The sequence below is a fragment of the Girardinichthys multiradiatus genome, chromosome 3 (assembly GCF_021462225.1).
Source record: "Girardinichthys multiradiatus isolate DD_20200921_A chromosome 3, DD_fGirMul_XY1, whole genome shotgun sequence".
Lineage (NCBI taxonomy): Eukaryota > Metazoa > Chordata > Actinopteri > Cyprinodontiformes > Goodeidae > Girardinichthys > Girardinichthys multiradiatus.
The window spans coordinates 7,557,634-7,569,706 of record NC_061796.1 but is presented as its reverse complement, the minus strand read 5'-3'; the positions used below and the strand labels follow the sequence as shown (position 1 = coordinate 7,569,706).

Below are 12,073 nucleotides of genomic sequence, written 5' to 3'. Positions count from 1 at the left end.
ACTTGTTTCCCAACGTTCTCACATTGCCCATCAAAATCGACGGAAGAGATGGTTTGAACTTCCTCCTTCTCTCTCTTCTCTTAGCTCCTGCTCTGCATCCACGGCGTATCCTTTTCAACTCATCAGGGATTTGGGGTTGTAGCTGAAGTATTATTTGAGCTTTTGAGATATTAATCAGCTGCTCCCGGTTGTAAGAAACAACCCCGTTGCCATGGCAATGCATCATAACAAATGTCCAAAAATAGAAAGTATTAAGAAAAATCCTCCAAGCTGCACAGCATCCGACACTGGAGTGGACAGTCATCCAAAACAAAATCAACTGTATCCACCACAAGAGGAATAGTTCCCAAAAAAGAATAAATCAGAATCAAAAGTAACAGAGCTACTCCAACCTGCTGCCACCTTGAGCGGCGCAATTCTAGAAATTCTAGTCTTAGCAGTTAGTGATAGCTTCCCCCCCCCCAGTTTTTGTCTGCATAGCAGTTTAGCAAAGCTAAAATCTTTGTTAGCCGGATTATGGTTTAGCGAAGCTAATGTTTTGGTTAGGTTTGCTCACCACTAGTTTTAAAGCTGCATCTTCCTAAACTATACCATTTTACATCACACAGTTCTTATTGTTTCACATCTGTTAGAAAGAAGCAAGAAAAAGAAATGGAGCACAACGCAGTCCCCCCCCCCCATCTGTCAGTTTGCTTAAAGAAAACTACTACATTTTCTCAGTTTCTTTAGCAAGGCAGTGGCCGTCTTGGAGGTGTGTTTGGGGTTGTTATCATGTCAGCCAGCAGCACTCATACAGCCCTAAACCATGACACTCCCACCAACATGCTTTACTGTAGGCAAGACACACTTCTCTTTGTACTCCTCCCCTTGTTGCCACCACACCTGCTTGACACCATCTGAACCAAAGAGGTTTATCTTGCTCTCATCCATTAATCCATGTCCTAAGTTTGCTTGTCTTCAGCAAACTGTTTGTGGGCTTTCTTGTGTATCATCTATAGAAGAGGCTTTCTTCTGGGACGACAGCCATGCAGACCAGTGTAAAGTGGTGTGGGGCGTATGGTCTGAGCACTGACAGGCTGACCTCCCACCCCTTCAACCTTTGCAGCAATGCTGGCATTGCTCATACATCTTTTTTCAAAGGACATCCTCTGGATATGACACTGAGCACATGCACTTAACTTCTTTGGTCAACCACGGCAAGGCCTGTTCTGAGTGGAACCTGTCCTGTTAAACTGGTATATAGTCTTGGCCACCGTGCTGCAGCTCAGTTTCAGGGCGATGTTCTTATAGCCTAGGCCAACTTCATGTAGAGCAACAACTTTTTTTCAGATCTTCAAAGAGTTCTTTGCCATGAGGTGCTATGTTGCACTTCTAGTGACCAGTATGAGACAGTATGAGAGTGATAACACCAAATATAACACACCTGCTCCCCATTCACAACTGAGACCTTGTAACACTAATGACTCGCATGACACTAGGGGAAAGAAAAAAGCAAATTAAGCACAATTGAGACATTTAGACTTTGTGGTGTACTCACTTTTGTTGCCAACGGTTCTGACATTAATTGCTCTGAGTTTAGGTTTTTTGAGGGGAAAACTAATTTACAGCGTTATACAAGCTCTACACAGACTACTTTACACTGTATCAAAGGGTCATATCTTAAGTGTCGTCCCATGAAATTATATAATAAAATATATTGGAAAATGTGAGCGATGTACTTACTTTTGTGATGTAGTGTATGTAACTAATTAAATCTAAATCCATCTACATAACTGGATTGAAATGACTAACATATATGTATATATATACTGTATATAGATGTATATAAATTATTGTTCACTATGCTTTTGGTACAACAAACACACCTTTGCTTTAATGCATCCTCTAAAACTGCCTGTGTGTTGTAAAAATACTAAAACACTTTTTAAACATTATCAGGCTTTTCAGGTGTGAATTCTCAGCACAAATAATCATAGAAGAATGTTAAAAAAGAACTAAAAAGAGCTAAGGGAAATATTTTTTTTATTTACTGCTCACATTGTCAACGTGTACACATTGGCATCGGATGCTGATGTTTGCACAACCTGTATTTGTTTAACAAATGGTTTCATGCCGTTTCCATAGGTGTCCGCTTAGTTGGAGGAAATGATGTGGCAAGTCCAGGTGTGGTAGTTGCAGACCTTGGTGTAAACCTCAGGCCGGTTTGCCTGGGCACAGCCGTAACCCCAGGACACCACAGCCTGCAGCTGACCGTTGCACACTACGGGGCCACCAGAGTCACCCTTAAACACAGAGGACATAGGCGACGTATGAATTATGTAGTTCTAAAGTTGTGATTTGTTCTCTAAAAGTTGTTTATATCATACTGTCAGGAGTCATTACCTCCCTCGAGGAATCCAGAAGAGAACATGTTGGAGGTAATCTTTCTGGGATAGGAGCTCCTGCAGTTGGTGTCACTCAAGACGGGGACAACCAGGCACCTCATAGTATCAGTGTAGTAGCTTAAAACAAAACAATAGGTATGAATATCCATACTAAGCTAATATGTATTGTATATAGTTATATGGCAATGACCTCCAGAGCTGAGGGTGTTTCCCCATCCAGGGATTGGACAGTAGATTCTGGTGCTGGGGCAGCTGGAGGGCAGGGACACAGTGCCCACACACAGTGGGGAGAACAAGTATTTGATACACTTCCGATTTTGCAGGTTTTCCCACTTGCAAAGCATGTAGAAGTCTTTAATTTTAAATCAAAGGTACTGTTCAACTGTGACTGACAGAATCTAAAATAAAAATCAAAAACATCACATTGTGTGATTTTTAAATAATTATTTTTATTTTTAATTATTTTATTTTATTGCATGACAAGTATTTGATAGATCAGAGAAACAAAACCTAATATTTGGTACAGAAACCTTTGTTTGCAATTACAGATATCAGATGTTTCCTGTAGTTCTTGACGAGGTTTGCACACACTGCAGCAGGATTTTGGACCACTCCTCCATACAGATCTTCTCCAGATCCTTCAGGTTTCAGGGCTGTCGCTGGGCAGTACAGACTTTCAGCTTCCTCCAAAGATTTTCAATTGTGTTCAAGTCTGGAGACTGGCTAGGACACTTCAGGACCTCGAGCCACTCAATACCCTCAATACGATGCAGTCATCCTGTTCCTATTGCAGAAAATCATCCCCAAAGAATGATGTTTCCACTTCCTTGCTTTATGGTAGGAATGGTGTTCTTGGGGTTGTACACATCCTTCTTTCTCCAAACACGGCGAGTGAAGTTCAGACGAAAAAGCTCTATTTTTGTCTCATTAGACCACATTGCCTTCTCCTATTCCTCCTCTGGATCATCCAGATGGTCAATGGCAAACTGTAGACGGGCCTGGACAGGCGATGGCTTGAGAGGGGGACCTTGGGTGCGCTGCAGATTTTAATGGGGGTGTGATTTAATCCATGGCGGCATAGTGTGTTACTAATGGGCTTCTTTGAGACTGTGGTCCCATCTCTCTTCAGGTCATTGACTAGGTCCTGCCGTGTAGTTCTGGGCTGATCCCTCACCTTCCTCATGATCATTGATGCCTCACAAGGTGAGATCTTGCAATGAGCCCAAGACCAAGGGAGACTGTCCATTATCTTGAACTTCTTCCATTTTCTGATAATTGCGCCAACAGTTGTTGCCTTCTCACCAAGCTGCTTGGCTATTTTCCTATAGCCCATCCCAGCCATGTGAAGGTCTACTATTTTATCCCTGATGTCCTTACACAGCTCTCTGGTCTTAGCCATTGTGGAGAAGTTGGGGTTTGAGTGTGTGGACAGGTGTTTTTGATATAGATAATGAGTTCAAACAGGTGCAGTTAATACAGGGAATGAGTGGAGAACATGAGGGCTTCTTAAAGAAAAACTAACAGGCCTGTGAGAGCCGGGATTCTTACTGGTTTTTAGGTGATCAAATACTTATGTCATGCAACAAAATTCAAAGTAATTACTTAAAAATCACACAATGTGTTTTTCTGGATATTTGTTTTAGATTCCATCACTCACCATTGAAGAGTACCTATGATAAAAGTTAAAGATTTCTTCATGGTTTGCAAGTAAGGTAAGGTAAGATAAGGTAAATTTATTTATATAGCGCCTTTCAGCAACGAGACACTCAAAGCGCTGTACATACAATTACAATACAATCACAAAGCAAATAAACACAGATACAGACACAGAAAAACATTCAAATGATAAAATCAAACAACTTTAGAACCGGGGTGATGTGCTCCACTTTCTTAGTTCTATTGAGGACGTGGGCAGCAGCGTTCTGGATCAACTGCAGCTGTCTGATCGACTTTTTAGGCAGGCCTGTGAAGACACCGTTGCAGTAATCAATTCTACTAAAGATGAACGCATTAATTAGTTTTTCAAGGTCCTGCTGAGACATTAGTCCTTTAATCCTGGAGATGTTCTTTAGGTGATAGAAGGCCGACCTTGTTATTGTCTTTATGTGCCTCTGAAGGTTCAGGTCTGAGTCCATCACTACACCCAGGTTTCGAGCCTGACTGGTGGTTTCTAGCTGTATTAACTGAAGCTGTGTGCCAAAGATTATTACTTCAGTTTTGTTTTGATTCAGCTGAAGAAATGTTAGGCCCATCCATGCATTGATTTCTTCTAAGCATTTACCCAGCGCTTGAATGGGTTCATGGTCACCTGGTGACATCGTAACGTATAGCTGTGTGTCGTCTGTATAGTTATGATAACTTACGTTGTTGTTTATTAAAATCTGAGTTAGGGGGAGCATGTAGATATTGAATAGGAGGGGCCCTAAGATGGACCCTTGGGGAACGCCACATGTGATTTTTGTGGTCTCTGATGTAAAGTTACCTACTGACACAAAAAAGTCCCTGTCCTTCAAGTAGGATTTAAACCAGCTGAGAGCTGTACCAGAAAGGCCGACCCAGTTTTCCAGGCGCTCTAATAAAATGGAGTGATCAACAGTGTCGAATGCTGCACTAAGGTCCAATAATACCAGCACTGTGGTTCTTCCACAGTCTGCATTTATACGGATGTCATTGAACACCTTGACAAGAGCAGTCTCTGTACTGTGGTGAGCACGGAAGCCTGACTGGAAGACATCAAAGCGGTTGGTCGTTGTTAGGAAGTTGTTTAACTGCTGAAACACAGCTTTTTCAATAATCTTACTGATGAAGGGGAGGTTTGATATGGGCCTGTAGTTCTGTAGTAGCAGCTTGTCCAAGTTGCTCTTTTTCAATAGAGGTTTGATAATTGCTGTTTTTAGGGCCTGGGGGAAAACACCTGACAAAAGGGACGTGTTTATTATTTGTGTTAAATCAGATGTTATTACAGGCAAAGCTTTCTTAAGGAAAGCTGTGGGTAAAATATCGAGACAGCAGGAAGAAGAGCTTAGTTGCTGTACGATTTCTTCTAAGATTTTGCAGTTTATTTGGTGAAATTGGGAAATTTTGTCAAAATCAGTTCTAGTTGGAGACAACTTTGGTACTGGTGTTGATGTGGATGTGCTCACTGCCCCTCTGATCTTTTGGTTTTTTTCAGTAAAGAATTTAGCAAATTAATTGCAGGCCCTGGTAGAGTGGAGTTCAGATGCTACAGTTACAAAAGGGTTTGTTAACCTGTCGACCGTGGCAAATAATGCATGAGCATTGTAAATGTTTTTGCTGATGATCTCAGAAGAGAAGGATTCCCTTGCATTTTTCAGTTGTAGGTTATATCTGTATAGTCTCTCTTTATAGATAATATAGTGAACCTGGAGTCCAGTCTTTCGCCACCTGCGTTCAACTTTTCGACACTCCTTTTTTTCACTTCTGACTGGTGGAGCACTTCTCCATGGAGACATTTTCTTCCCAGAAACGGCTTTCACTTTAATTGGAGCAATTGAATCAATGATTTCCGAGATTTTAGAATGAAAGTTATCTACCAGCTCATCTACAGTGTTACAGGGCAAAGTGGAGGTAGAAGATTATATCTGGTTAAAGGTTTCAGCAGCACCGTCCTTAAAGATGCATTTTCTTATCGTGTCTCTTTGGCAAACCGAGTCATTGCAGATGATGCTTTCAAAAATAACAGAAAACTGGTTAGATAGGGCAACATCAGTTACAGACACCTTGGAAATGTTTAGACCCTTAGTGATGATCAAGTCCAAAATATGTCCCTGTTTGTGCGTTTGCTTTTTAACATGTTGAGTCAAACCAAAAGTTATAAGAGTGTCACATAGATCTATTGTACTTCTGTCTTCAGGATTGTCCATGTGAATGTTGAAGTCTCCCACAATAATTAAACAGTCATAATCAACACATATCACAGATAATAGCTCATTAAAATTGCTGAAAAGGTTTGTTTTGGATTTAGGAGGCCTGTAAATATTCAAGAACATTGTTCGGACCGGGCTCTTTACCTGGAGAGCCAAATATTCAAAAGAGTCAAATTTGCCCAGAAATACTTTTTTACACTCTAATAAATCTTTAAACAAAGTGGCTACCCCTCCACCTTTTCTTTGCTGTCTGCTCTCACAAAGAAAATTGTAGTTCGGAGGCGTCGCCTCTATCAGAATGGGAGCTACATTAAATTCATGTAACCATGTTTCTGTTAAAAACATAACATCAAGATCGTGGTCAGTAATTAAGTCATTGATTAAAAATTATGAAATATTTAATAAAGCCAGTTTATATGACTTAGTTGTTGATATTAACTCTGTGTGTGGTTGTACCTGACAGTTTATGGCTTTTGTTGATTGTTTATTACTGTCTCTTATACTTTTGGCTTTGCTCTTTCTGTCACGTATAAACAAAGAAATTTTACAACTATCTCCTATTAGGGACCCAAGTTTTTCCTGGACATGCTCATTTCTGATAGAGTTACCACTGGGGCCCAGACTGTATCACAGAGAAGTGATTTGAAGGTCCTGATTAGGAGGAGATAGATTAGGACGTGGTGGAGGTCTGCGGCATTTGGAAGATGTTGGTTTAGTAGCAGGGCCTCGGCCACGGGGGGTGTTGAATGGAGAAGAGGTCAGAGCCATTTGGGTCCCGATTTTAAGAGCTCTTTTCATGTTATCAGAATTCAGTAAAGCAAAAAGCAGGCTCAGTGGGGAGATGGGAGAGTTCTGTGCGGTCTGGGGGTTTACCGGGGGTGTCGGTCTGGGTCTGGGTTTGGGGGGATGGGGGTATAAATATTTCTTTTCTTTCTGCTCTTGGTGGAGGAGGATGCTTTTTCTCTGTCTCCCGCAACTCTCCCATATCTGCCCTGGTTCAGCTCTATGTCTTGTCTTATTTTTGGAGCCTCTTTTTGCATATCTTCCAAATTCTGAGTTATGGATTTGGTCAGCTGGTCTCTCAATGCAATTGATAAAATGTTCTCGACAAGAAGACAGGGTGAAGGAGAGCCCAACTTGTCCGAACTGGAGGTTTTTCTCTGGATACACAATGGACTCCTGGCAGAAGTGGAGGATTGTGTGTTTGTCGATAATGTCAGTCGAGGAGGTGGAAGATATGTATTTAATTGGATGTTTGATATCAGGATTTCTGCTTTTTGGAGTCAGCGGTTACCTGGCATATCGAGAAATTTGGAGAATGTCAGCAGCTGTTCTGGCAATTGTAAGGCTGCCTGGCATGTATGAAGGGATCTGCAGGGCGATCAGCACTCAGACTGAGATGTTAGGTGAGCTGAATCGCAGACTGGATGTGATCCTTAGGATCGCAGGCAGGTTGCGGTTCCTGGTCTTAGGGGTGAAATGGGATAAATCTTGGAGAAAGTTGTTCGCTCGGATCTGGTGAAAGACCAGGAATTTGGCTGTTTGGATTTGCCTTTGAGAAGCACCAGCGAGACTCTCAAGGCTGACGGAAAATTAAGAGTCAGCCTAACCCAAATAATTATTGTTTTTCTAAATCTGGCTCTCCTGCACGGCCTTGATGGCTGGCTATCTTCAACTTCTCCTGGAAGTTATGTAAACATGACGCTCTGCTCCCTCTGCACCCTCCCTTCCCTGAGGACATCTGTGGACCTGCTCAGAACTTTGTGGCCAGTTGATGAACATTCCATTGTACCATCAAGGACAATGGTCTCTGTGACAGTCCTATTTTTATATACTTACTTGCACATAGTCACTTGCACACACACACATGCTCAAGATAAACATATACACCCCCTCACACCACCTTCATCGTTCCCGGCATGGTGTTGTTTTGTAAACTTGTTGCTTCTTTGTGCTGAGGTTTTTTGCAATCTCAAACTGTATCCTGCTAAGGATAAAGTGTGAAATATGATTTTTTTCCCTCTACTTACCTAATGTGGCCTCTTTTCTCATAGAGTTACCACTGGGGCCCAGACTGTATCACAGAGAAGTGATTTGAAGGTCCTGATTAGGAGGAGATAGATTAGGAGGTGGTGGAGGTCTGCGGCATTTGGAAGATGTTGGTTTAGTAGCAGGGCCTCGGCCACGGGGGTTGTTGAATGGAGAAGAGGTCAGAGCCATTTGGGTCTCGATTTTAAGAGCTCCTTTCATGTTATCAGAATTCAGTAAAGCAAAAAGCTGGCTCAGTGGGGAGATGGGAGAGTTCTGTGCGGTCTGGGGTGAGGGGGGTTTACCGGGGTGTCGGTGTGGGTCTGGGTTTGGGGGGATGGGGGTATAATTATTTCTTTTCTTTCTGCTCTTGGTGGAGGAGGATGCTTTTTCTCTGTCTCCCGCAACTCTCCCATATCTGCCCTGGTTAAGCTCTATGTCTTGTCTTATTTTTGGAGCCTCTTTTTGCATATCTTCCAAATTCTGAGTTATGGATTTGGTCAGCTGGTCTCTCAATGCAATTGATAAAATGTTCTCGACAAGAAGACAGGGTGAAGGAGAGCCCAACTTGTCCGAACTGGAGGTTTTTCTCTGGATACACAATGGACTCCTGGCAGAAGTGGAGGATTGTGTGTTTGTCGATAATGTCAGTCGAGGAGGTGGAAGATATGTATTTAATTGGATGTTTGATATCAGGATTTCTGCTTTTTGGAGTCAGCGGTTACCTAGCATATCGAGAAAGTTGGAGAATGTCAGCAGCTGTTCTGGCAATTGTAAGGCTGCCTGGCATGTATGAAGGGATCTGCAGGGCGATCAGCACTCAGACTGAAATGTTACGTGAGCTGAATCGCAGACTGGATGTGATCCTTAGGATCGCAGGCAGGTTGCGGTTCCTGGACTCAGGGGTGAAATTGGATAAATCTTGGAGAACAGTTGTTCGCTCGGATCTGGCGAAAGACCAGGAATTTGGCTGTTTGGATTCGCCTTTGAGAAGCACCAGCGAGACTCTCAAGACTGACGGAAAATTAAGAGTCAGCCTGACCCAAATAATTATTGTTTTTCTAAATCTGGCTCTCCTGCATGGCCTTGATGGCTGGCTATCTTCAACTTCTCCTGGAAGTTATATAAACATGACGCTCTGCTCCCTCTGCCCCCTCCCTTCCCTGAGGACATCTGTGGACCTGCTCAGAACTTTGTGGCCAATTGATGAACATTCCATTGTACCATCAAGGACAATGGTCTCTGTGACAGTCCTATTTTTATATACTTACTTGCACATAGTCACTTGCACACACACACACATGCTCAAGATAAACATATACACCCCCTCACACCACCTTCACCGTTCCCGGCATGATGTTGTTTTGTAAACTTGTTGCTTCTTTGTGCTGAGGTTTTTTGCAATCTCAAACTGTATCCTGCTAAGGATAAAGTGTGAAATATGATTTTTTTCCCTCTACTTACCTAATGTGGCCTCTTTTCTCATCTAACAAGGGCAGCGCCTGTGAGTGAGCAGCAAAGCCTCGGTGACCCGTCCCCCCCCTTTGTCTTGTGTCAGGATGTCTGTTTGGATGGGTTGTACTGGAATTCTAATCTTGAATTGAATTGAATTGAATAATGGGGGGGTCCACTTCTCCTGTGGATTTCGACGGGGAGACCTTTTGTGATGACCTCTCTTTCTCAGCCAACTGGCTGATTGTTTCTGCTGGAGCTGTTGGAGGCAGCGTTATCATTGTTTTTGATACTCCATGTTCTCTGCTGAAGGTCGAAGCTGCAGGCAGATTATTCACTGAATAGAAGAGGGACAACCTGCAAAATCGGCAGTGTATCAAATACTCCCCACTGTAGCGGTTCAGGGCAACAGCCCTGTTCCGCTTGATCAGCATTATCTCATTGTCCAGGCTATAGCTGTTATTCAATTCAATTCAATTCAAAAATACTTTATTAATTCCAAAGGGAAATTAAATGTTGTTATAGCTCATATTATGAAGAATCCGTCTTTCCACAATGATCTCCAGAGGTTCCAGAGGAGTCCCCAGAACAGAGCCAGCCTTTTTTATCAGCTTGTTGAGCTTTGTTAAGTCCCTGGCTCTGATGCTGCTTCCCCAGCAGATGATGGCAGAAGAGATCACACTTTCCACAACAGACTTATAGAAGATATGCAGCATCTTGCTGCAAACACCAAAGGACCTAAGCTTCCTCAAGAAGTACAGTCTGCTCTGTCCCTTCTTGTAGATGGCTTCACAGTTGCATCTCCACTCTAGTCTGTTGTCCAGGTGAACACCGAGGTATTTATACTCCTCCACCACCTCCACTTCTTCTCCCATGATAGAAATAGTTTTTGACTTTTTCCTGTTTCTCTTAAAATCTACAATCATCTCCTTTGTTTTAGTCACGTTCAAAATGAGATGATTGTTTCCACACCATGCCACAAAGCGGTCCACCACCTTCCTGTACTCAGCTTCTTGTCCATCTCTGATCCACCCCACGACTGCAGAATCATCAGAGTATTTCTGCAGATGACAGGAGTCTGTCTTGTACTGGAAGTCTGAGGTGTACAGAGTGAAGAGGAATGGTGAGAGTACAGTCCCCTGTGGTGCTCCTGTGCTGCTGACTACCTGGTTAGACTCACAACCCTTCAGTCTCACAAACTGTGGTCTGTTTGTCTGGTAGTCTTTGATCCAGGAGATTGTTGAGGCCTCCACCTGAGTCTTCTGGAGTTTCTGACAAAGCAAATTAGGTTGGATTGTATTAAATGCACTGGAGAAATCAAAGAACATGATCCTCACAGTGCTACTGGCTTTGTCCAGATGACAGTGGGTTTGTTGAAGCAGGTGTATGATAGCATCTTCAACTCCAACTCCACAGCGATAAGCAAACTGAAGGGGGTCCTGATGGTTTACTTTTTGCTTACTCAGGTGGGCCAACAGGAGTCTCTCTAGGACCTTCATGATGTGAGATGTCAGGGCAACAGGTCTATAGTCATTGAGGACTTATATCTGGGGTTATGGATGACCTTTGTGGTGTCACTGTAGTACTCTGTTCCTTCAATGACAGCAATTTTGTGTTCACCAAGATGCTTGTTAATGCGACTGTAGAGACAGAAAGGGGGGTAAAACATGATTTATATGTTCAAAGTGACATTTTTAATGCAGCATTCATCTTCTGATGGGGGTTCCAAAATTATAAATAGAACATTACAAAATATGTGTTGAATTAGCTGCTCTTGACCCTCATAGTAATATTGTAGCTTTAACAGTGGCACAAATATGCAGAACCAAGGGGCTGGGCTGCTTGCAGGACATCCACAGCTGTTTGTCTGTGCTATGTCCCGCCCTCATTATTTCTGTCCAATTGGAACAATTATTGTACCCGTGTGGCTTTGTTTACTTGCAAAAAGTACAATGTGAAAGCAAACTGCTCCAAATGAAAAACATAAAGTCTGCTCTTTGTTTGAACCAAAGGACTTTTCTGGTGTGAATTCACCTATACAAGCTGCATCAAACAAAGAAGATAAATTAAAGTGCTTCATGGTAGCCCCAAGGTGTGTTACTCTGCTCCACTGCTGCTCTTTGAATACCCAACCCTCTGCTATCTGACTGCTCAGGAAAATATTTCCTTTATTTAACTTTTTTATGAAAGTGATGTGGGCAGATGCACAGGCGGACTGGGGAGAAAAAGTGGCCCAGGAGTTTCTGACACACTGACCCACTTTCAGCTGCTGGGTTGAAATTTTGATGAAAAATATAAGCCTATAAAAATATATAAACACAC

The 12,073-nt window shown here is 42.6% G+C and overlaps 1 protein-coding gene across 1 annotated transcript; it reads right to left on the bottom strand.

Annotated features, from left to right (window-relative positions):
• Positions 1-2,132: 2,132 nt before the first annotated feature.
• Positions 2,133-11,420, bottom strand: LOC124865575 (trypsin-3-like). Its single transcript, XM_047360768.1, has 5 exons — positions 11,293-11,420; positions 10,145-10,207; positions 2,564-2,663; positions 2,370-2,497; positions 2,133-2,286 (listed from the first exon to the last, which is right to left on the bottom strand). Exons 1-5 carry the CDS (start codon positions 11,418-11,420, stop codon positions 2,133-2,135), a joined length of 573 nt encoding a protein of 190 aa, XP_047216724.1.
• Positions 11,421-12,073: the final 653 nt, after the last annotated feature.